Source organism: Gopherus evgoodei, chromosome 1 (assembly GCF_007399415.2).
Source record: "Gopherus evgoodei ecotype Sinaloan lineage chromosome 1, rGopEvg1_v1.p, whole genome shotgun sequence".
NCBI lineage: Eukaryota > Metazoa > Chordata > Testudines > Testudinidae > Gopherus > Gopherus evgoodei.
The window spans coordinates 114,220,520-114,246,217 of NC_044322.1; the positions used below are offsets into that span (position 1 = coordinate 114,220,520).

At 39.6% G+C, this 25,698-nt stretch overlaps 1 protein-coding gene across 1 annotated transcript in view; it reads left to right on the plus strand.

Moving 5' to 3' along the window:
• Positions 1 to 25,698, plus strand: part of UXS1 (UDP-glucuronate decarboxylase 1) — a 92,169-nt gene that overhangs the window by 34,161 nt on the left and 32,310 nt on the right. The window contains exons 6-9 of the mRNA XM_030569653.1: positions 337 to 517; positions 12,393 to 12,497; positions 14,752 to 14,811; positions 19,488 to 19,609. Of these exons, the coding sequence (XP_030425513.1) occupies positions 337 to 517; positions 12,393 to 12,497; positions 14,752 to 14,811; positions 19,488 to 19,609 (468 nt within the window). The remainder of the gene's footprint in view (positions 1 to 336; positions 518 to 12,392; positions 12,498 to 14,751; positions 14,812 to 19,487; positions 19,610 to 25,698) is intronic.

Here is a 25,698-nt window from a genome sequence, read left to right on the forward strand (position 1 = left end):
CCCTCAATGCATGAAGGGCACAAGCTCAATTTAAAGGGGAGGAGGGGGAGGGTCCAGATAGGAAGAAAAAAAATTGAATCCTCTCATCTTCTCCACAGTGATCTTTGTTCAACATTTTCAAACTAGGTGAAGTATTTCTCTTGAAATGTTATGTGTTACCTAAATATTGGGCCTGAAATTGAAAGAAATGAATTTAAAATGAAAATGGAGTTGTCCCCCTGGTGGTAAGCAAAGTTTTGAAAGCTGCTGTTCTTCTGTCTTCATGTTTGTGGACTTTGTCTGGTGTTTCTGTAAAAAGAAAAGAAAAAAAAATTCATACCCACTGTCCTAACGCAGATAACTGGAGGAGCAGGGTTTGTGGGTTCTCATCTTACTGACAAACTAATGATGGATGGCCATGAGGTTACAGTTGTGGACAACTTCTTTACGGGCAGGAAAAGAAATGTGGAACACTGGATTGGTCACGAGAACTTTGAACTGATTAATCATGATGTCGTTGAACCCCTGTACATTGAAGGTGAGTAGCCTGCTTAACTATTTATATACTTTGATCTCTGCACTTAATCACACTTTCCTATCAGAAGTACATTTAGAAATTGGATTTATATGCAATTTTGTGGCTTGATCTAGGTAGATGTGGCAATTATTAAGTGACCCTGTTGTCCAGTTGCAGTTTCTGGCAGTCACAGGTTTAGGTTCACCCACAGCATGGGTTTGCATCCCTGACCATCTTAGCTAATAGCTATTGATAGATCTACCCTCTATGAACGTGTTGTTTTTTTGAACCCAGTTATATTTTGTTGTACCATGATGTCATGTTATGGCAAAGGTGGAGATCACTGGTTCCTAATAATTTCTTTGCAAGCCCCCTGTGAAGTAGGGACATGATGTCACTGTATTCCCCACCTATCCAAAAAAACCCTCTCCTTATAAAAAGTGTAAGCAATCCTACACCTAAATTACCATAAGCAGCAGAACATTGTTCTGTTTTGTAAACAAACTAATGTTTTAGTTAATTACAGGATATTGCACAAGATGTGTGTGTTATTACAGACTTCCTTTGGAATAGAAAAGCATGGTGAAGTGATTAGAACTTTATTTTAGCCACAGTGGTGGTTTTTTCATTCCTTTTGTGTTTTGAAACTGTGCAGCTATATAATAGTTATAGATTTAAAAGAAGAATGGTAGTGGAAACCTTGTTTGCTCTACTTTTGCTGTATTTCTGATGGATGGAACTTTGCAGAAAAAAATCTTGTAAATGCATCTCCTTAGAAGTCTTGTAATGGGCTTCTGACTGTATCAAAGCATTTAATGCTGAAATAGTTCTGCAGGTGCACACTCATTCTCTGTTCTGACAATGCATCGGTTCAGTTGCTGTCTGTTTTTACTTCAGCCTTTGCTTCCACTGAAGGATAATGAGACTAGAATCTGATTAACTGGATCTGTGTTCACTGCAGGTACTAGTAGCTTGTACCTCAGCTAGTTCATAATTAATGCTGCACATAATTAAGACATCAGCAAGCAGTTTCATGCATTTTAATGTGGTATTCAGTGAGCAGTTTACCAGATCTCTTCTCTGTGTTCCAATCCTGTCAATTCAGACAGGCAAAGTAAAGTTTTTAAGAAAAGATTCCACTTGTTTTATTTTGATATTAGTTATGACACACCTAGAATGTGTTTAGAGGGTACATTAAAAATAATCCCTGAAGAGCTGACAGTCAACTTTAGATGTGCCACAGTAAGTGTAAGTAATAAACTTGGTGGTGTGGTTACTGTAGTAAGGTCACCTGTGTTTGTTTTTGTTTGTTGTCTTGGGCACATTCCATCTCTGGATGGGTCCATAAAAATTAGGATAACTTTGCATAGCGTTGGGTTTTTAAGAGAGAATTTGTGTGCAGGTTTGGCGAAGAGCAGTATGGGAGGATGATCCATGCATAGGGAGCAGCCATTTATTTGCTGCTTTCTAGAAACTAGACCAATTTTAGAATGTTTAACATGATAGCTTTTCTGTGATATAGCAATTATTTAATAAGGAGACTTAATTCCTTATCTAGAAAGAAGGATATGTTCTTGATTGCATGTGATTTTGAATTTCATCCCCAGATATATATCCTCCTTGTATGTTTAAATGAGTCTCAATGGTAATTAGCTTCGCAGAAGTTTCTAGGGGAAGGCTGTGTTGAAGTCCAGCTCTTTGATTCCCAAGAGGTAACCAGTATTTTCTCATAAGTATAAAGCAACACCCAACTTTTTGGGATGCATTTGCCCTTGACTGATGCAGAGATACTAGCAGATGGCCTAAAAGCACTCATTTTGTTCTCTGTTCTGTGAATGTCTTGGCTCAGGGTTATCATTTCACACAGGAATTGCCTTCACTTTCAAATTCATTGACTATAACACCAACAGAAGACTTACAGAATTGTAAAGCTTTCATGTAAGGCTTTCTGTCTAAGTGGAAACTAAGGACAGTTACTACTTTAATTAAATTAGAACAGTGTATGAGTTTTGCAAATTATTGAAACAGTCCAGAGAATGTTGTCTGAAAATTCACAGTACTCTTACAAAACCGGGAGGGCAAACCTGATTTTATGGTAATTGAGTTACCATTTTAAAACTTTATAGCTGTTTACTCTCTTCAGAATGCTGCTGCCAAGATTCTTATACGCCTTGGTATTTAGGAAGAAAAAATGGCAATCCTGCCTGCTCTGCATGGCTAATAAAGACCCCATATATTACTTGTGAGAGGGTGGGTTAGTACCCGTGTCTTTGGGATCTGAACAAAACCATACTCATAGATCTAAATTGTATTGGAAGTGATTGAATGGAATTCCAGTGTAAACCTGTGGGGAGAAAATAACACCTTTGACTTTTTCATAATTGCATTAAGATCTAATACTGTCTTTGTCAAGACCCCAGACTAATTAGTAGTGGTTATATATCAGATTCCAATGTAACTATAGAAGAAACATCAACATATTTTTTTAAATAAGCACAAATTGTGCTTATGTGATGCAGCATTATTACAACGGTAGGTTTAATTTGTGGAAGAATCACGCTGAGTCACAGCCAAACTCTGTACATTGCAGGGTAGTGTCAAGAGATGACCATCAGATTCTAATTTGGATTCTTAAAAACTGGTTAGCATCTCTAAATGTTCAGGACTGCTGCTTGCAGATTACTCCTCCTGTCACATGTACGCATACAGGGAGGCAAGTGTTTTCTCAGGTAGTTGCTGCATTTGGCTTGTCTACCGCATTGGAAGGAGTGGATTGCTTTGAGGGCAGCTGTGAGAACAGCCCCATCACTCTTCTGCCTTTCCTAAATAAGACTCTCGGAAGGCTTCAGATGTGCTCCTGAGCAGGATAATTTGCACACATTATCTCCCCCTCGTTTCTCTCTATATTCCATGCCCAGCAAGTACAGTCTCTCAAGCAAGATGGCTATGGGTAAAGATAACAAAAAAGTGACTCTGAAGTATAAAACCCCCAAAGTATTTTTGTGTATGTGTGTGGGGTGCACATGATGGCCATGAGGAAAACTACCATAAAGCAATAGAAACTGAAATGAATGGTGCTCTGCAATATTTAGAGACAGTATGGTGTTTAATACTAGTAAATCTTTGAGCATCCAAGGATTTCAGTGGACTTTGCAATATTTATTAAGCCCCACAGAACTCTTGTGAGGCAGATAAATATTATCCCGTTACTACATCAGGGAGTTCAGCATGAATCGCCAGCCCATTAACACTTGTGAAGTGTGACCCTTCTGTATGTAGTCAAGGACTACCATACAAAAAGCATCCCGTACAATCATCTTGGCTCTGAAGCTTTGGTGTATAGGAATGCAGTGGTTTACTTCTCCCTTCCCCCCTTTCCCCATACCAAAAATAGGCCTGGAGAGGCTGCAGACAAAGTCTTCAGCACTTCCAAACAATGAATGGATTATACATTTTTCATGACCATAATCACAAGTGCAGAGTACTCTGTGAATGCGTTGTCATTACAGCAAGCACATAATACCATGGGAGCGTGGTTGCACAGTAGGAATTTTGCTAATGGCCTCCAGCATTTCACTGTACAGTTAGGCACTTTAAGTAAAACAATACCAGTGGGACATTGTTGAAGTTGTAATCTATCTTAGTGTAAATATTGTCTTGGCTGGATGTGAAATATGGTCTATTTGCAGCGTGTAGTGAAAGGCAATTTCAGAATGACTCTCAAAGATGAGAAGAGACTCTTCAAAATCTAATCAAAGTGTCTGCCTGCACTACATAGCATGAAGTAGCTAAAGGAGGTGGAGTTCCAGCATGGAGAAGATCCTATGGAAGTTGGTTTAAAACCTTAAATCCTTACTAATGAATCAGTTGTATTTCCAGCTTTATTGGAAGGCGTGCTCTGAGTTAATTACAAATCTGTACACGTTTTTCAATCTAGCCATTTTTCATGATTTCAGTATGGGAACATAACTCATGACAGGTCATTTATTAATTTCACCTCTATTTTCTGTAGGCATATATGAAGGATAGTTCTTTTTTATTTAAAAGACACTATCAACTTAAATTTGGCTCAAAATTAAAACAAACTTTTTAAAAATAGTAAATGTTTATCCCTCTCTGAATTGTACCATAGAAGTGCTTGAATGATGGCATAAAAATTTAGGTAGATGTGGTCATTGTAGCACTAAGAACCTGAAGGTGGAGAAAGCTAAGGGAAATGCCAAAAATAAATAGGCATTTAAATAAATCAATAGGGTGTAGTAACAAGTACATGGATTTTCAAATTTTTTACTGTATATATGGTTAATAGCAAAGGCAAATACATTTATTTGCAATGTACTTTTAAAACATTGACTCCAATGGAATTTAAACATGTTTTTAAAGTTATTAATGTTCTTAAGTGCTTTGCAAGATCAAGGCTTAGGTTGACTGATCCTTTTAAATAAGGATTTTAATTTTTTATGCTGGGTGTCTTCAATAGCTGAGAATTATTTTTTGCAGAAGTTTGAGCTGTTAACTTCATGAATGAGAAATACTAAATAAATTAGTAGTGCATGTTTATTCCTTTCCTTAGATATTTTCCTAGAACAGGCTGTACCGAAACAACTGACATGCCATTGAGCTGGGATAAGATCTGTGTTAAATGCTCTAGAATTTCTCAGGCCACTTTGTCAAATACAAGAGAGTTATCAATGCTTCAGTAGTTGCATCCTTATTCAGTTTTATCCCATTGTTCCCCCCCATCTGCTAAATAATTATTTTATTCTGTTTAATAGTTTGTAACTCATTAAGTTAGGATAGTGTTAGGGTCATTTTAAGGGAGCCGGTAGTACAATAGGACAAAAGCGGTCTTTGTTTTGTTTGTGCATTGCCTTGTGTGATGGGCTCCTAGGCACTACTGCAGTGCAAATATTTGTTGTTCTCTCATTTCTAGGAACTGTCATTCCGTCTTACTTTATAGGTCACAGGTACAGTAAAATGGGTGTTTTGAGAAGTTCTTGCTCCTGGAGCACTGTGGATCAACTCTAAGGATCTTGCTGTGAAAAATGTTATGGGGATAGCCTAGTCCCTAGTGAGTTTTGCTACCTGTCCTGTATCTGACATGGGCCAATCTTCTGCTCAGAAGAATCTAGTTGTGGAATAGTGATTGTTGCAAGCCAGGTATCAAGAAGAGACCAGTGTGGATAATGTAGCACTCTGTGTTCAGATGGTGTATGACTCTAATCAGTGATGTCAGTCTAATTTTATTAAACACACACAAAAAAAGCACTAAAGTAAAATTTTGCATGTTATGGGTTGGTATTAGTAGGGTTTTACCAACAGTATAAGTGATTCTGCTGAAACTTAAAAGATATGGATTTCAGTATAATTAATACTTGAATGAAAAAAATAACCTGTAGCTTGCGGTTTTACCACCTCACACAGTACAAACTGCACCTGCATCCAGTCTAACCTGGGGCTTCCCCTGCCTGAGCGATGTCTGTACTAGACCAACAGTGGGAGAACTGCTAAAATTCAGTATAGATGCTGCCTTATGGGGAATCCCATCTACCTAAGATGCAAAGAGTTTCCTGTGTTCCTGACTAAAGTTCATCTTTTTGCTTAATATTTGTTGTCTGAAGTTTGCTGTGATTTATATAAAACGTTTATTGTATTTGTACCAGTATGCTGAGATGTGTTGAAGACATGAGCTATTGATTATTGCAGATAAATTGTCAAGTATCAGAGGGGTAACCGTGTTAATCTGGATCTGTAAAAGCAGCAAAGAATCCTATGGCACCTTTTAGACTAACAGACTTTTTGGAGCATGAGCTTTCGTGGATGAATACATGCATGCATCTGACGAAGTGGGTATTCATCCACGAAACCTCATGTTCCAAAATGTCTGTTAGTCTATAAGGTGCCACAGGATTCTTTGCTGCTTTTGCAGATAATTTGTTACTCTCCCAACTCTGCCTCTTTTTGGAAGGTACTCGGATACCATCGTGATAAGTGTGGGAAAAGTGGATAGCATTTAATTACCAAAGACTTCCGTCATCCAAGGAAGGTTTTTAAGTCACAGCATCTAGTTGATCAGTGCCCCAAGTAGAGAGGTTGATTACCTTCATTCAGCATTAAAGACGTAACTGAAGACTAAATAATATATGGGCATTTGGTTTTAATGTTCCTCACTTGTTCATGTTTTAATTAAAATCTAAAATTCCATTTTTTTAACAATTGTACAACTGACATTTCACTCTAGTTGTTCTTCTGTGACAATCAGAGACAAAAGCTGTTGTTGGTGCTGATGCTGGGCACTTGTTTTAAAGGGGCATTGTCAACTTTTAAAAAAATCAAACTTCTTTCTGGATTTTTTTACCTGCTATTGTTACAAATGACCCTTAAGATCACGATGACAGAAAAAGATTTGTTTGTTCACATTGTGTCTTTGACAGCACTTTGTGTAGTCAGTTTCACTGTTTGCTCTGTTAAATAAGTTCCACTGTTATTTGTGTGGGTCTTTAACATTGCAGCAGGGGGAGAGGCAAATGAAAGCGTTTGATCGTTAAAACTACTAACTCGACAAGGGCATATAGGCATGTGTAAGTACCTCAAACTAGTTCTGACTTACTTTTTAAATGACCAGATTCCTAGCTGAGAAGGTGACTTTTTAAGAATCAGATCTGAAGAACTACTTTCATTTTGGTTTTCAAAGATGTTATAGAACCTCACACTTTTTGTGGCCCGTTGGCTACAGGTAAAGCTTGTGGGTGCACCAGTTACAGAACCACATTGATGCATGTGAGCATTAAAACACCTTATATAACGCTTTCATTTTAAGGTGGAATCTTTTGCTTTTCAGCACAGTTCTGATTTGAGAAGTTCATTGGGTTTTCCCACATAGGGCCTTGTAATACGATTCTATTGTAACTCCTAAGGAGAACTTGCGCTTTGCGGGTATTTTGGCTGTTCTTAAACAAAGGTGTTGTCTAAATACACAAGTTGCACCATTTCAACTAAAGCTGTTTTAAAAAAACAAAAACAAACACCCCCTCACCAACTGTCTAGTTCAAATGATGCAAACCTTTTTCTGTAGAAACTTAAATTGATTGCACCTGGCTTGTACTGATTCGAAAAATGATTTTGGTTAATCAGGTGTAACTTTTGTTTGAAGTCTAAGTTTGCATTTAATTTAGCTGATCTTTTTAAAATCAGTTTGATAGGTTTATAACTTTTAATCATTTACACTTATTTCATTCTTCGAAAGACTCTCCTGTATGCATGTGAAGAAACCTGGGGCATCTGAAATGACATGCCCTTTCAGTTTTCATAATGTCTGTTTTAATAATCACCATAAATTACTAAAATTAATTTCCCAAAGTAACCCATAGATAGTAAACATGTAAAGTCTAGCCTAAGCCCTTTTCCCAGAGTTGACGGCCTACATTTCCTGCCTTATGACCAATCTGTCTCTAGTTTCTTCTGGCTGGTGATCCATTTCCATCTTTCATGGGTTCAGGGTACCCAGCCAAGTTCCCATACCTGCTAAGAGTGAGTCAACAGCAAACACCTACCATTCTTTTGGATAGCTCTTTCACTGTTGTTCTTTTATCACTCTTACTTGGGTACTTCAGTGCTTGCATATACATGAGCATGCACACTTTAATGTTGCATCTACTTATTGTACCACAGTTACCATCTTGGCTTGGTATATTGCGTAGTTGACATGCAATGTCGAGCTTGTCATATAAGAGCATGACAAATGCAGAGTGTTTGCTGCATTTGTAATATGCATTCCTGTGACTACAGTCTAGGTCCAGCTTGCAGTCATGGAAAACAAGCATCTCAGGGAAAGGATAGAAATATGTTTAAATACTGAAACGCATTTAAATATGTTTAAATACTGAAAGAGGGAAAACAGAGCTAGAGAGGCAGCCATATTTGTCTTACAATGCTGAGATTATGGGCCTGTTTGGTCACTTGCATTGCAGTATATGAATGACATCCACAAACTGCTTTTACCCTTTCCCCTCCAAAATGGTTCAGTTCCCCGCATCTTTAAATGTTTTGGAGAGGGCCTGGAGCTGGCTGCTTTCCTATCCATCTGACCTAAGACAACCATCTGTCCCATGGCGAATACTCCATCACCCTTCTACCTAGCCCTGGCCTTGCTAAGTCCTTTGCATAATATTGTCACGGTCTGCAAAAGAAGCAGCACTCTATGTTGTACCCAGGTGCTGAAACATTCCCTCTTCTCTGGCAAGTGAAGCAGTTGATAGGACAGACCATTCAGGGCTGTGTTTCTTCTTCTGGTCCACATTTTCCTGTGGTGCTGCAGCAACTAACAACTGGAGAAAAAGACTCAGAGAGGAAGGGATTAAAAATGAAGGAGACATTGCTTTCCCAGACCCATCTCTGTGTGTGCTTCTGTTGCACTTGTTTTCTGTCTGGAATGAGATTGAGTAATTGAAAGGAATTTTTTGATTCTTGCATATGGTTACTTTTTTGTTAGCATTTATATAAGAGTTATGGATAAGTATCAGCTCAAATATATCTTCATTCACTCATGCCAAGGAAGGAATGTTCACTCTTAATGGGCCACTGTTCTAAACATCAATGTACCATTATAATGTTAAACTTGTACTAGCTGTTACCTGTAGGAAATTCCAGTGAGATCTTTTCAGAAACATGCACATTGGTCATCCAATAGAATATCATTCAGTAGTAATAACATTTATCTGGATGACAAAAATGCCGTTTAAAAATGTCATTGTGGCACATAATTCACTAAAATATCACAAAGTAATCTTAGTATGAAATGTCAAAACCAGTCTTTGGGCTGTAAGGGTTGAGGGGAGATTATGTATCTAAAGCCCTGATAATAGGGGTCTTGCAAATCCTTTCAAAATTTGGGACCTGTCTGCTACAAAAATAAGAATCAGCAAAATCATTGTGATTTAATTAAACTTGGCTTAAAATAATTATGTATATTAAATACCCTGATCATTTTTAACATAGTGTTTTTAAAGTAGTAAGTGAAACTTAAACCTTATACCTGTTTCCCCTCTGAATTTTTTCCTGCACCATGGAAATGCACTAACTTGTTGCAGGGTTGTTTCTGGAATTGTTTTCTGTGTCAGAAATAAAAGCATGTATATTCCCTAACGTTTTGTATTTGTGATTAATAAACAATTTATAGTAGGATAGCTCCCAGAGGAATTTATCAGAACAAGGGATCCTTTTGTGTGGCTGTCATGGAAAAAATTTCTAGAGGGCTTGTGGTTTTAAGAAGAGCACTTTGTAGCTCAAAAGCTTTTCTCTCTCACCAACAGAAATTGGTCCAATAAAGTATACTGCCTCACTCACTTTGTCCCTCATTTTGACATTGTCTCTTTCAACCTCAGCTAGCAGATTTTATATTCTGGCCTTTTAGTTTGTAAGCTTGTTTGACATCAGTCATGCAGTGGTAGAACAAAATTAGCTATGCAACTTATATTCTTTAAACAGGTAGCTATATTTAAATGAGACCTTTTATCCATTAATATGGCAGTAAAATGGCTATTTCTATATTAGAGTTGTTGAGCTTGAATTGGTAATTTGACATAACTGCCATACTGAGTCATACCAATGGTCCATCTAGTCTAGTAGCCTGTCTTCCGACAGTAGTCAGTGCCTGATGCTTCAGAGGGAATGAACAGAACAAGACAATTGCTGACTGATCCATCACTCATCGCTCAGCACCAGCTTCTGGCAATCAGAGGTTTAGGAACATGCAGAGCATAGGATTGCATCCCTGACCATCTTGGCTAATAGGTCCATCAATGGCTATCTTCCATGAACTTACCTATTTTTTTTAAATACAGTTATACTTTTTGCCTTCACAACATCCCCTGGCAATGAGTTCCACAGGTTGACCATGTTGTGTGAAGAAGTACTTCCTTATATTTGTTTCAAAACTGCTGCCTTTTAATTTCATCGAGTGACCCCTGGTCCCTGGGAAACATTGCCTATGATCAGACTTCCAGTGTGAGGTGCCTGTGAGTCACAGCAGTACTATGGATTGAAAAGGGATTGTGAACTGGCTAAGTTTGCATCTTTGCCATTTTTTGAAGAGAAGGGGTGGTGAAATGGGTGTGTGCCATCTTTTGTTGCTTACGACATATGAAGAATGCCTAGAAAAGTGTGTTCTGCTTTTTTTTATTTTAATTGAAAATGAGGGTTTGTCTACCTTTATTTTTGCTTGAAGATTCAGTGGATAACTTAAGTCAGTGAAGTTGCAGATGTCATGGAAGTTAAACCTGAATGAGCAGGGAGTGAGATTTATTCACTGTGCAAAGAGTGCATTTTATTTTGAAGTGGTGGTTTTTGCTGTCATCAATCTCATATAAACATCTGACTAAACAATTGAAAGAAGAGCCCTGTTAGAGCTTTAACGTCGTTACCCTCCCGGTAAAGATTGACAGCTTTACATCATAGCATCACACTGTTAGATCATTAGCAAAACAGGGACCAGACTGGATCCTTCTGGTATCTTAAGGTTTAAAAACAAGCAGGTTTGTTTAAAAAAAAAATAAGCATCATGAAGAACAAAAAAGGCATGGCACCCTTTTTGTTTTAGCCCTTCTTAAATAACCTTTGAAGTGTTTTCTTAGGTGTCCTTGTAGGAGATCTGTTTTTTTGTGTGTCCAAATTGAACTCTTCCCATTTAATTTTTGGCATCCTCTGGTACACACAGTCTCTTTTAAACAAGAAAAAGATGCAGGGTGCTCTGGACATACTGTGGTGAGAGACACTAGAAAAATATCTTTCTCCTCTATATGTTATACATTACCAATAGCTTGTTAACCTGATTTTGTTGAATCATTCACGTTGGGTTTCACAGGCATCTTCAGTTAAGGCTCAGTGTTCTTTGTTTTATTGCTAACAAACCATTTTTTTCCATCAGCTGCAGTCTTCAAACTCCTGTTTCATTCAGTGAAACCTGTAACCTTATTAGGCAACATCTTGTCTTCAGAGATCACCCAACGTATCCTTGTTCTCTTTCTGTGGGAAAATCACTTGCCTCTATTAAGAACCGGTCTGTATTGGTCCCTTGAATGGTCATGTATGACAGATTTTGCTGTATTGCACAACTAGTTATAGGTTTCCTTCAGTTTCTTTGACTTGTGCTTCTATTATACTTTCCCTCCTGAGCTGGGTATTCTCTTGCAATTTCTGAAATGAATAGGTACCGACTTTTCTGATATAGAAGGATTCCAATACCCATCACAAAAACTCCATGAATATGTACGGGCTGCGTGGAATCCAGTTGCATCACTTTCACTCTTCACTATTCAGAACCTTGGTCATATAGCCTATCAGGCCACTAACAGGAAACCGAAGATGAGCAGAAGCATGCATGCATATCTAATCTATATAAGTCTCTTGACCCACCTTACCAGAAACAACTAAAATTGCATGTTTTGGAAATGAGGTTTGTAAAGGATTGTACTGTCCCATATGAATTGCACTTCCTAGGTACAATAAGAAAGATTAATGTAATTTTGACCTTGCTCTTCTGCAGCTATCGTGCATGGCTGTGCAGTGCTGGCAGAAGTAAAATGGTTTACTTGTAGGCTATGCATTCTGCAGACACATCAGGAGCATCTATATATCTGCGTGAACAACGTTGCTTTGATTAAAAATCTTAATCTGTTTAATTCTAAGTTTATTTTGCTGTGTTTTTACTATGGATTTGCATGTATGATCTCTGTAGATAAGTGTGTTAAGAACTAGGGTTTGAAGTTAAGAGACGCAGATACAGAAGGTGAAGAGTTTGATGATAAGACATTCATTGCAGTGGTAGCTTCCTGTAGCCCTGCTGCTATTTTCCTTTAGTTTATTATATTGGGATTTTTTTTTCTCCATTATCTCACAGTGGACCAGATCTATCATCTAGCATCTCCTGCTTCCCCTCCAAATTACATGTATAATCCTATCAAGACATTAAAGACCAATACTATTGGGACATTAAACATGTTAGGTGAGTTGAAATCTTTGTTTTTTCGTCTTACTGCATTCATTTTCCTTGAAATACTCAGAACTGCTAACAACTGTTGGGCTCACAATTGTGTTCCACTTAAGCTTTAAGGCCCAGTTCCACCTATATACTTAAGTAGAGGCTTAATGAAAGGCACATGAGTAGTTCCTTTAAAGTCAATTATGAAAAATCAAAGGAACTATTTGTATTTTTAGTGTGACGCACATGTTTAAGTACCTGGCTGAATTTGGGGCACTACCGTCTTCACTGAGTTGATTCTGTCTATTGTACCATGTAAGACTGAATTCATTAGCCCAGCTTGTTTACTAGCAAGAAAGTTCAACTTGCTGTTTCACTAAAATTTTTAATTCAGTATTTAAATGAGTGTAAAATCTGCAAACAGAACTCTTGCTAGTATTGAAAGAAAGTGGTTTTAGGGTAAAAAAGGTATGCTTTTTTCCCCTTCATTCTCTGTCTCAGAATAACTCCTATATATTTGTTCATGTTGGATTAAAAACAGAATTGGAAAGGAGGAGCTAATATTTTCCTAACATAAACACAAATACTGACAGCTATTCTAAGACCAAGAAAGAGCCTTCTTATCTGGCACAAGAGAAGGAAGAGTTCGGCAAGGGATAAGAAGAAGGGGGAATGAGTCAAAAATCAAAAAATAAATTTTCCTTGAAAGACCCGTTTTCCTCTAGGATGTTTGTCTTCATGTCAACATTTCAGTATTTCAGCTGAGACCATTTACAAACAGCATGACAATCTTGAGCATAGGAGCCAACCAAAGTACAAGGGTTTCCATAGTCATGGCCCAATTATTGAGTAATATCTATGAAGCAATTATGCGGATCAGGCACAGAGTCAGAGTGCAACTTTGGGGGAAACACTGCTGTTGTGTCTCAGTGACTGGAGCATCCCTAGGTTCAGAGTGACAGCTGATTCCATTTCAGTAAAATGAGTGTTAAAGTGTGTAGAATTGCAATAACTCCATAGTACTGGTACCTCCCATTGTGGAGATCTCTTATCTCCCCCCTCCCCCTCCCGGCCAATTCTGAGAGTCCTATACTGGTGCTGAGGTCATATACAGTGTCAGGGACAAATTCTCAGCTATATTAATTTGTATTTAGTTCAGCTGAGAGTCAGGGGGTATGGAGGCAGCAAAGTGGCTTCAAGCCTCTTCTTTTTGTTATCCAGTCCTTTACATCCTAATCTCGATCCAGTTGTCACTGCTTTAGCTTGCACTGGTTGCCAAGGGCCCCTGGGATTTTTTGAAGTAGTAGGTATTTGCTGAGACATGGAGACCCTCTGGCCTCACTTCTTTTCCCCACCAGGAAATGCTGCACTTGGCACAGTTCAGGAAAGAAGACGACTTAAAAGCTACTGTCTCTCAGTTCTGTGCCATCAAATTGTCCCCCTAGCCGGGGAAAAATTTCTATCACTAGCTCTGCTATCTTGAGGGTCAATGTGTCAGCAGAGCAGTACAAAGCCTCCCTTACGCTGGGCAGAATCAGGCCCACTACGTTCAGTTTCAAGAGGAGCTACAAAGGTCTAATGAACTTACATGGGGAATATGACACACTTTTTTCTCCTAAACCACATAGCTCTACTTAGCTCCCACCCAGCTTCCTATTGGTGTTTCTAACTCTTGTGGTTCACAGGATATCAGACCTTAAAACAGTAGCTATTCCTTCAGGCTAGCAGTACTTTTCTGGCCCCAATCCCGGACTTAATACAGCAAGTTTTTAATAGGAAGGTGATTATCCATTAGAACAGTGTACCAAGGGCTCTGGTGGATTCTCCATCACTGGCAATTTTTAAATCAAGACTGGTTGTTGTCCTAAAATATATTCTTTTGTTCAAACAGGAATTAATTCAGGGAAGTCCTATGGCCTTGTGTTATGCAGAAGGTCAGAGTAGATGATCACAATTGTCCCTTGTGATCTATGGAAAAAAGTCCTGCACTTTAGTTCAGTGTAACTTTCAGTCCATGAAATAAGTGTACGTAAGATCTGACGATCAGCCAGCTGTGTGGTATGAGTAGCTGCAGAAAAGCTCAGTCGTGTTCCTTCCAGCTTGAAGTTGAGTACTGGAGACTTGGAGGAAGAGAGGCTAGATCTGAAAGAAACTGATTAGTAAAGCCTTGAATTCTCTTCTTCCTTAGACAAAGTTGGGCTCTTAATAAAGCAATGAACATAACTGAAAATCTTTTGTATTCACTAAAATTCACTGTTTCCTTTTTCTCAATGTTCAGGATTAGCAAAACGTGTTGGAGCACGGCTTCTGCTGGCCTCCACCTCTGAGGTGTATGGAGGTAAGACATGAGCATAGCTAGAGTATCTATGGTGTGACTGATCAAGGAAGATTTACAATAACTTCTGTAGATTGTGTTGCAGCATCAAGTATTCTTGTAGTTGTCATACTTGGACTTGTTAGCTTTCATCTTAATGTTTAAAATGTTGATGGTAATCTTCACTTTGCGCTGCCAGAGTGGAATAAAGCAACCCAAGCGTAAATGAAAATCAGGCCCTCAATGCTGTGTGTAAGAGTTGACCTATAAGAGAATGTTAGCATTCTTTGTAATGAAGGGGTCTTAGTGGAAGTTTCTACATGTTCAGCTTGTAGATTCCAGAGGCCATAGTGGGAACGCATTGGAGGAAAACAGGCAGCAGGTTTGACTCTTGTTCCCCGGACTGTTTGGAAACTGGATTATGATGATGATTAAGCAGAAGCAATGGTGTGTAACAAGCCACACGCCCTGCTCTGTAACAGCATACAAAGAAAAGGTCTGTCTCCATTGGAAAATGACCTACTGACAACATGACTATCAGCAATGAGCCCCTGGCTACTTCCTGCCTTCCCCTCTTTAAATCATGTCGAGAATTATTTAACTAGTGCAGATACAGCAAAATACTCTTTGGTTACATCAGGGACCATGATTGGCCTTGCTGGTGCCATGTAAACTTTCTAAAAATTTCCCTGTTTTGTGAACACCAGTTCTACTCCGCTAGTACTAGCATTTGTGGGAGCATTAGTATAGATAGGTTACCAGTTACTACAGGCATTTTCAGCATTGAGCTGATCTAAGTAACACAGCAGGCAGCATGATGTTGCTAATAGCTGAGCACTTTAAAGACCTTTTCATTAAAAGTTCGTAAAGTGTCTCCTCTTCCTCTAGATGGAAAGAATGAGATGTGCTCTTTTTACTCCCCTCGTGTTTACGTTTTGGATGGAATAACTTTAGGCACGCAGGTGCACCACAAATATCACAAGCAAGAACTCCATCAGTGATGAGGCAGTCACTGAAAATAGCATGATTGTGTCTCATCTCACATTCCTGCCTATTTCTGTTAGGCAAGGGTCAGTTCCTATATGGGGAAAGTGCTGGGCCAAGAGGCACTGCCTAACTGAACAAGAAACCATATTCTCTCTTCCAGAAGGTGGAACATTGCTACAGGCAGACCAAGTGTACAAGTTCCGGAGCAGCATCTCTCCCCAGCAATCTGATTGCCTCAGGGGAAAACTTAAAGAAACACAGATTGTCAGACTTTGTTATGCATAAAATCCAGTCAGGCAAAGGGATCTACCGTCTTCATATAGTAGGTTTAACTAAATGAAAATGAGTTATTGTTTTTGAGTTCTTGGCAGGATAAACTCCTTGAAAATGTCCTTCAGCTGTTTCCACTTCCTACAGAGATTCTCAAACTGTGCTCTGTTTCCAGGTGATTGGCAGAGTTGCTTCTGTCAGAGTACTGAAGCATCTGCATGAATTAGAGCTGCACTGTAACTTGAACACAATCTGGGACCTCCTTAGGGTTTCCACAGACTTTTTATGATCGACTAAAATATCTAGTGTCTTTTCACTGTCACATGTTTCATTTGGCATGAATTTAACCATTATAGAATCTGAGAACAGCTTAAAAATTAGTGGTAGCAAACATACAGGGGAACAGAACTAAAACTCAGTGGCCTAGAAAAAGTAGAGCAGTGGGACAGCGGGATAACAATAGGAATTTGGTAATATATGCAAACTTCAAACTCAGGTAGGAGGAAAACACAGCACAGATAAAATGGGTGTTGTAATAAAGCAATAGTATCGTGTCTATTTTATCCTGCCTTAACTATAATTTTTCTTTATGAAGTCAAGCTCTGTTGTTGAAGCAGGGATGGTGTGGAACTGGGCTTGGACCTTGAGAAGGAAGGAGAGGAGACAGTAATCCATGCTGTGGTCTCAATATTAAAAACAATGAATTGACTTAGGACCACAATTTTGATTGACTTTCAATGGGGAGTTTTCTCATAATTCACTTGGATACTTTTAAAAATCCTGTCTTACTCTATAATATGCAAAGATTTGTGAACCATTGTCTTTTGATCAGGGCTTTGGAGCTGTGCTCCAGCTCCGCTCCAGCTCCAGGCAAAAACCTGTAGCTCCACTGCTCCGGAGCTGCTCCAGGCTCCACTCCAAAGCCCTGGTTTTGATGTGTTCTGTGAAATATGGTTGAGTATATTTGCCATCAGTATTTGCCTTCAGGGAAGTTATGAAAAAAAATTAAATTTCCTGTGAGATTTGGCCATAGAGGACATTTTAATCAGTTAGAACCTTAGTTTGAAACTATAAATGCAATGAAAAATTTCTTTTTATACTGTATCCTTTATAAAAAGCATCAAAAAGTTATAGCATGACAAAGGCAAAGCTGTAAGTAGCTCCTGGCAGAGGAGGCATTCTAATTATAAGCCATTATTTGGTAGTGTCTTAATATTTTTAAAAAAAGGAAAGTTTGAAATCCAGGCTACAAATAGAGGGGGAAAAATATGCTCCTATGAGCAGTGTCAATGCAACTATTTATTTCAGTATATGTGATGTCCCAGAACATGGTTTTCTTGAATGCTTACAGCAAATCTCAACTGACCAGATTTTTTCCAAGGAGCTACAGTTCAGTCTCACTGTTTGCCAGCCAGCTCTAGAGAGGAATGATTAATACCATTTGAACAGTAACTTTCAAATATTTCTAACATTCATTTTTAAATTGAATAAATCTTGACTGAAAAAGTAACCTCTGTGCCACTTGCTATCCTCAGCATATCAGGCTCAGAGAAGAGCAAGGCACGTGCACCATTTTTGTTTGTGGGGCTGTTCCCCACCTTCACCAAACCAGATTCTTTATGGCATATCTAGATCTCCACCTCCTGGTTATTTAAAATGAATGAATTGGATGTTGGTCTGTAAAACTCCTAGGACAGTTTATATTAGACAGTAAAAGCCTCAGGGTCTGTGCTGGTCTCTGCTCGAGCAGGGCTCTATTGATCCAGAGCAGTAGCATCCAGAAAGCTCTAAGCCTTGGACCGAACTGTAACTTTCAGTCTCTGCATATGAAAACAAGCATATTACCTATCCAAATGAAATTGTTTCCACTTTCCGTCATGTTGCTCTATCGGGGTAATAAGAATCTGGAGAGAACTGGGCACAACTGATGATCATGTTGTGATCTATTTGTACTTGAAGATCGGAATAAGAATTGTGATCTGTAACATTTCTGTTTTTCTTCCTTGGTTATACCTCTTACTGCTGAGCAGTGCTAAGCATTCTGGGATTCATGGGTAGCTTTTCACAGGTAACCAAAGAAACTAGGGGAAGGCAATCTAAAGTGTGTGTTTAATATTCAATATAAATAGTATCAGTAAAAAAGAAAAAGATGCTTCCGGAGCAGGGATACCTTTCATCCATGCAGGAATGCTAGTCAAGGTGTTGTAAAAAGAGAATTTACCTCTGGGCATGCCAACAAGAATCTGTTTTTACGACTGTTAATTCAAGAGATGAATGGTTGCTTACTAGAAAAGGTTGTGGGACGGAGGGAGCAAAATCTTCATGGAACTTGTAAGTGGCATGGAGGAGATTCTGCCAATGTATTAAGTATTCATTGGTGGCGGTGATGGTAATGACAGCTATTATATATGACTCAGCTGAATGGTTTTAATGTTTGTCCTGGCCTCCTCATATTTGTATTTCAGCATGTATTGGAGGTGACGAGAAGGCAAGTATGACCCTCCCAGTAGCATCAAAGGGTTCTCTTTTCCTTTGTTGCAGCTCTTGCTCAGCAACTCCTAAGAATGCTGCCACCATCAACCAATCTGTTTGCACCTGGCCTACACCTCCAGGCGTATCATACCAGTGGGTCATGGGGACACAGACAAGGCTGAAAGCGAGCCAGAGCAGCATGTTTGTAACTTTTTTTGTTAGGGGGATAGAGGGAAATTTAAACTAACTCTAGATAAAGCACCTTGCCCTTCCTTATGCTCAGCTGCCTCTACTTTGTCTACTCAGAATCATCTTGGCTGAAAAAGTAACTTCTCTGTGCCACTTGCTGGTCCCAGAGTATCAGGCCGAGAGAAGAACAAGGCACACATACACCATTTTTGTTTACAGGGCCGCCTCACACCGTCACCAAACCAGATTCTTTATGGCATGTCTAGATTTCCACCTCTTGCCTCCTTTTCCCCCCAGCTCTTTTTTGAATGCCAAGATGTCTTAGCTCCTTTTGCAAACTAAATAGAAATTGCCGATGAACTCTAAATAACTGAATAGAGAGATTACAGGTTATCTTAAGTGAGAATCTTGGGTTTGCATCTAGAGTTATTCCATCTTTAAGATCCATTTCCAGACATTCAACTCAGCCTGCCATGAGTAATGGCTCTTATGAGGAGACACATCCATCGAGGAGGTTGCTGTGTTTAATACGCTCAATTTGGGGATTTTATAGATTCTCAGATTGTTCTTAATAGTTATCCCTTTGGGATTCTATTTGATGAATCTGTTGGAGTGAAAGATGTTGGAGTTTAATATTTAAAAATTAGATAATTTGAAGAAAAATTGATTAACACTGTACATACTAAAACAAGCTCTATCAAAAGAGCCCTATATAAAAGGAGTTACAGTCCCTCTTCCTGTTACTAGAAAGAGAAAGTCATTCAAGTGTTTTCTCTCCATAGATCCTGAAGTTCACCCTCAGAATGAAGATTACTGGGGCCACGTGAACCCCATAGGACCTAGGGCCTGCTACGATGAAGGAAAGAGAGTTGCGGAAACAATGTGCTATGCCTACATGAAGCAGGTATTTGGCTGTCAAATTCAGTGGCCTTGCTCTACTTGCTGAGAACAAGTACAGAACAAAACTGGAATGAATAAATGTATGTTAGGAGTGGAGGGAGGTAGAGGATGGCTTGAGTAAGGGTATTCTTGCAATTGCAAAATCTGTTTTCTTTAACATGGAAGTTTTATTGCTCCCATCTTTTGTTGTGATTCAAGTGAGAAACACTGTCCAAGAAAGTGCTTTGCCGATCAGGACCTTAATGATTATCTTGGAGCAGTGCAAAGGCAGAATAACTCTCCAAATGCATGGACTGTGTAACGGTCAGATGTGTCAGTCTGTTGATATAATTGATATAAAAGCACATGAAGTCAGTATTAAGGTTTTGTCTTAGCGTGCCGGTTTGGTGAAGTTGGGGTACATTCCGCTTTTGGGTATCTGTTAGTGCTAGAAGTGAAAGCCTTATGGAGGCACAGATGAAAAGCATTATATAATAGCTAGGTATTGTAATGGAGTTAGTTATTGACCGTGTTATGGGCAGTGTAAAAGTAGAAAGAATGCACAGGCTTTTTCCCTTTCTTTAACTTCCATCTTTTGTTTGTTTTCATATTTTTAAGATTTTGGCTTGATAGGGTCTGACCTTCACAGATCAACTGTCACTAAATATCATCTTTGTTTCTAATACATATTCAAGTGTTAGTTTAATTCTCCCTATCCTTCATATAGTGTTTTAAATTGTAAACTTTGGGACATGTACTGTCTTTCTCAGTTTGCACAAGGGAGTCTTGGTTGCCATCTTGGCCCCTTGGAGTTAATATAACATTAATATTAAATAGCAATTTGGTGATTTGTTTCTAGTAACAGAAGGTGGCAGCTAACACTTACCTTCTGGTAGCCCAAAGGAATCTGTAAAAAGGCACTCTTGTATGCACTGATTTTTCCCTGTCTTATCACTGCCCCAGCATCCTCACTTTAAAATGCCATTTGATATTGCACAAAAGCAAGAATTTGGTAACTGAGTTTGTGAGTACATGATATCTCGCATGATGATATGTTCTCAGAGGAAAAACAGATGCTGCTCTGTACATATGGTTTCTTTATTATTGCACTTTATTATTGGAAGTTTTTCTGGGCATTTTATATGGTTTAGGATTGTGTGAAGGCAACTTTTGTTTTAGAGCACATTAGATAAAGTTCACAATGTGATAAAATGAGCTCTCAGCCCTGCAATGACTGTGCCTACTGCTGTGACTATTATTCTTGCACGGAGGTGATTCACTTTTGTAGTAATTTTTAAATGTTTTCTGCTCTTTTTGTAATGGGTCAGGAGGAACACGTATTGGTTAAACTCAAAATTATAAACAGACATGCTGCTGGTGTGTTAAAAATGTTTGTTTGTAACTGCACGGGAGTACCTGCAGATATTCAAACCATGCAGAGTCAGACTCGTAAGCACAGTCACATGCAGATAGGTATGTCTTACTGTTTAAAATCATATGTTCAAATGTGCCATTCTAATAAAAACTACACATTTGTAATGTGTCCAATCAGTTTTCTAATATCTGTTCATAACTACTTGGTATCCCTACTTAACAGTAGTAATCTTAGGCTCTAATTTATGAGGTTCAGTGACATCTGCACTTCCCAGAATCTTAGCAAGCATATTTCTTATCCACTACTCAGGGCAGGAGGAAGATATCCTTCCTGGCTTTTTTCCACTACATGTATGCTAGAATGCATTGTTCACTTCCTGGTTTTGTTTGGAAATTGCCACTCAGCCTGCACTCAGTATCTTGAATTATGATGGGAACTGTGAGGTTGTGTAGGACTCCCCACAATTATAGGAAGCAAGGTGTGGGCAGTCATGCCTAATGGTAAGTCAGGTGCTGGAGCCAAAGTCCAGAATCAAGCAAGGGCTCAGAGATAGGGCCAGGGGCGGGGCCAAGCCAAAGGTCAGAGCTGGAGGCAGAGTCACAAGTCAAGCCAGGGGTCAAAGCCAGAATCGGCATCAGGGGTAGGTCATAGGAGCAGGAACTTGGAGCGAAGTAGGAACTGGGAACAGACGGGTGTCTGAGGTAAGGAAAGTAGGAGCCAGGCCATGTAGGCAGGGTCTGTAGTAGCAGCTAGCTCGGGATTCACCTAGTTGCATGGATCAACTTTCTGTGCCTCTTTCTGGTTTGACTGCTGGGTCCCAGCCAATCAGTGGGGCTGGATGTCTCCTCCAATCAGGAGCTTCATGTAGGGTGACCAGACAGCAAGTGAGAAAAATCAAGACAGGAGTGGGGGGTGCTAGGAGCCTATATAAGAAAGACCCAAAAATGGGGACTGTCCCTGTAAAATCAGGACATCTGGTCACCCTAGCTTCATGGGTGTGGCCCTTTGTGAGCTAGAGCTTTGCTAGTCCTCTTCTTCTCTGGTTTGGGTGAGCTTCTGTGTGGCAGCCACAGCCTGAGCACAGCCTACAGACCTATGGGCCTGGGTTCGAGCCCTGCCATCTCTCACACTAATATGATTATGCGTATCCCAACTACACCAGTTTAAGTTGAAACCTGTTCAGAATTTGTTTTCCATTTCCCCACATAATGTGAATCAAATATTTTCTTCTGTACTGTTGTGAAACTATACAGAATCATTGTTTTATTAATGTAAACTAGGTTAAATACTTAGTTTTACGCTTTCCTTGACACTGTTTGAAAGATGTAGTGTAGGTTAGGGTCTGATTTCTTCTTTTTACAATTAAAAAATAAACTCTACTGCTTGGTGACCTGAAGTCTTGTTTCAGACCTTAATGATCTAGAATTCACAATCTTCCTTTTTAAACCCACATTTTCATACCAATTAAATTGTTCTTTCTACTTGTGATTCTGTTTAATTGGCGGAGCAGTATTACTTGTGGGTGCCAGATTAAAACACTATGTAGTTTCACAAGTGCAGTGCTAATAAGTAATCATCTAGTCTTACCTTATTTTATGTGAAGTGATAGCTTCCAAATTGGAGGTATCCTGAGGCATTCTCTAATTAGAAATCACAATTTCTGTATTCCTAACTTCCCTACAAATGTATTGGAAGAGATTGGATGTAGTGATTATCGTATCAAGATATTTAGGATTACAGAATTGTTTGTCATCATTAAATATATCTAGAAGGTTTGTGTTTGGCCTGGAGAATAATAATTTATTGCTTAAGTTTCATCAGACTTACTGGGCAAAAACTAAATAGTGGGTGGAAGAATAGAGACAACTAAATGGAAAAGATGAGGTTTACAAAATAAAGATTAAAGAGCGTGGGTTTCAAATAGATAAGCAAACACATGTTGAATAAATATATTGTGAACACAGCTTTTTGTAATGCGCTTCCTGTTTTGTTTTTATGCACTGCACTTGTTTCTGTAATCCTTGTTTTGTTAATGCACAAATTGAGTTGGTTTCAGTGTTCATAAGCAGCTGAGATATAAAATTTAAGGAGAATGAAAATAGTTGATTAAATTGCTAATAGAACTTCATTGTAATTAGTAACGCTAAGTATAATTACTCAGTAATTCTCATAATTAGGGCTTGTCTACACTGGCACTTCACAGCGCTGCAAATTCTTGCTATGGGGTGTGAAAAAATATACCCCTGAGCACAGTAAGCTTCAGCACTGTAAAATTACACTTTGTTAGGATTCCAGAGAAGAATTTTTGTGGATTATGCATCATGTCAAAAGTAAGTACTAACAAATACTGAAAACTGCCAAAGTTACGTGGAGGAGCACATTAATTCATATTAGCAATGAAAATGAGTTTAATTTCCAAGGGCAGGCTAGGTGGGTCACAGGCCAAGTTGGGGGATGGCTGTGCTACAGCAGACATGACCTCTCCTTAGAGCAGGCAGTTAGCCATCCTAATTATTGATCCTGAAACAGGAGGGAAGGTGGTGATGCATTGACTCAGATCAAAAGTTTTTCTGAAAGCCTTTGTACGGCTCTGCCATACTCAACACTGGACCTTAAGATGCCCAGTTAACTCAAGGGTTCCCACCTGGCTCAGTCGGTAGCGCATGAGACTCTTAATCTCAGGGTGTGAGTAAGAGCCCAATGTTGGGCGCGTTACTGTCTGTCCACTGGAGCCACTTACCAAGAGTTGTGGTGCATTCTTCATCATGGGCAATTTTTAAATCAAGATTGGATGTTTCTCTAACAAATGTGCTCTAAATCAAGCAGGAATTAATTCAGGGAAGTCTGGCCAGTGATATGGAGGAAATCAGACTAGAAGATCAGAGTGGTCCTGTAACAGGGTTCACTCAGCACTCTGGCACCTCCTGCTGGCTGTCCTGGGAATTAGCCCTCATGGTAGTGTACCTTCTTCGGGTGGTGCCAGTCTCTCCTGCTCTAGGACCCACGTCTCTCCAAGGACCGCAGCATCGTCTTCAGTGACACAGCCCTTCCGGGGGACCTGCAGTCCTCTATCCAGCCACTTCCCTTAGTGGCTATTGCAGCAAATTGTCTGGCCACTTCCTCGTAGCCCCAGCATCATCTTTGCCTTTGCCTTGGGGCCTCAGCCTGCAAATCCCAGCAGTCAGCCAGGAGCTATCTCTTGCTCCCCTGGTTCCTGCTTGCAGCACTGCTCTGTCCAGGGGGCTGGCAGTTCTCTCAGCCCTCCAGAGACACTGTCCTTCCTCCCTGGGCTTCCAGCAGAGAACTGCCCTTCTCTGCCCTGCTGCTCCCTTTTATTGTGGGCCTGCTGGGCCCTGATTGGCCGCTCCCTTCAGCTCTTATCTGATTTGCTGCCTCCTGCACAGCCTCCCTAGGGCTCTATTAACCCCTTAGGGCCCAGAGTGAGGCAGGCACCCCATCACAGGTCTTTTGAGGCTTTATAATCTATGAAGATGCACATTGACTCTAGTGTTGGTATACTTGGTCTCTGAATACTGCGCACCAGTCTGGGCAGGCAGCTCACATAATTAATCTCTAGCCATGCAGCTTAATGCTACAGTGAGGATTAGCACTGGAACATACTGCTGTTCAATGGTTTGCCACTTTGGGCATGTACAACCCCACCCTTGGTCCGGAGAGAGAGACAGCTCACAACTGCAAGCAAACCATGGCCAACCTGGACTTACCAATTCATGACAACCTCCAGAACCTTCCAAAGACACCCCTGAAATCTTGCAAGCCTTTTGGGGATCGGGCTTAAGTTCTTAAAGCTGAGGCATACTGGAATAATGCTTATATTCCAAGGAAACACCTGATTGCTGATCTCACAGAAAAACTTCCAGGCTTCAACCTATCCCGGAAACAATGGCCCATGTTGAACCATTTCAGAGCATCATTCAGCAGATGCTGTCATCTCTTATGACTGTGGAAGATTAGACAGTTCATAATGTGACTGTGGACCACGCTTTAAATCAATGCCGACTTTGATCATTTGCCAGTACCATCTCAGGCTCAGACCACGCCACTCACTGACCTGGGTTTGGTTCTATGAACATTGCTAATAACTTCCCTTGCCATACAAAGAGGAAAATGGAGGTGATGTGCTAGCAAGGCCTAATGTCTCGTTGCACCACCAGCACTAGAATACATTACACCCTTTCTCACCATTGAAAAGCAGGGATTTTTGTCTTTCTGGCAGTGTACAGAGAAATAATTTCTGTTTCTCTTGGTTCATGAGACATTTTATCTTGAAGTGATCACTAAAAGTGTGGATCAAACAAATATAGGGCATTTATCAGATAAGCTCCAGCATACTTTCAGCAAGAGCTATGCCACTTTTTTCTTTTTCACTACACGTGAGGAATAAATCGGTCTGAATTCCCTTCATTAATCAGAGGAGAACTTAAAGCCCCTTTTCTTTATCTTGCTATGTTTTCTTTCCAAGGACGAAAAAGTGATTTCTAAAGTCTTGAAGATTTAAACACTTCGTAAGGATGTCTATTTCCAAAAGCCATATCCAATACCTCAGTCACTCTTTGAGGCTTTGAAATGCATCCATTGCAATTATTTGTGTCCCGGGGTGCAAAATATGTAATCTATGGCATCTTTCACCTACAATAGCCTTCTTATTTTGGCAAAAAGATGCTTCCTTTTTGGACATCCACTTTGGCTCTGTTACTGTTACCCAGGGTTTTCTGAAT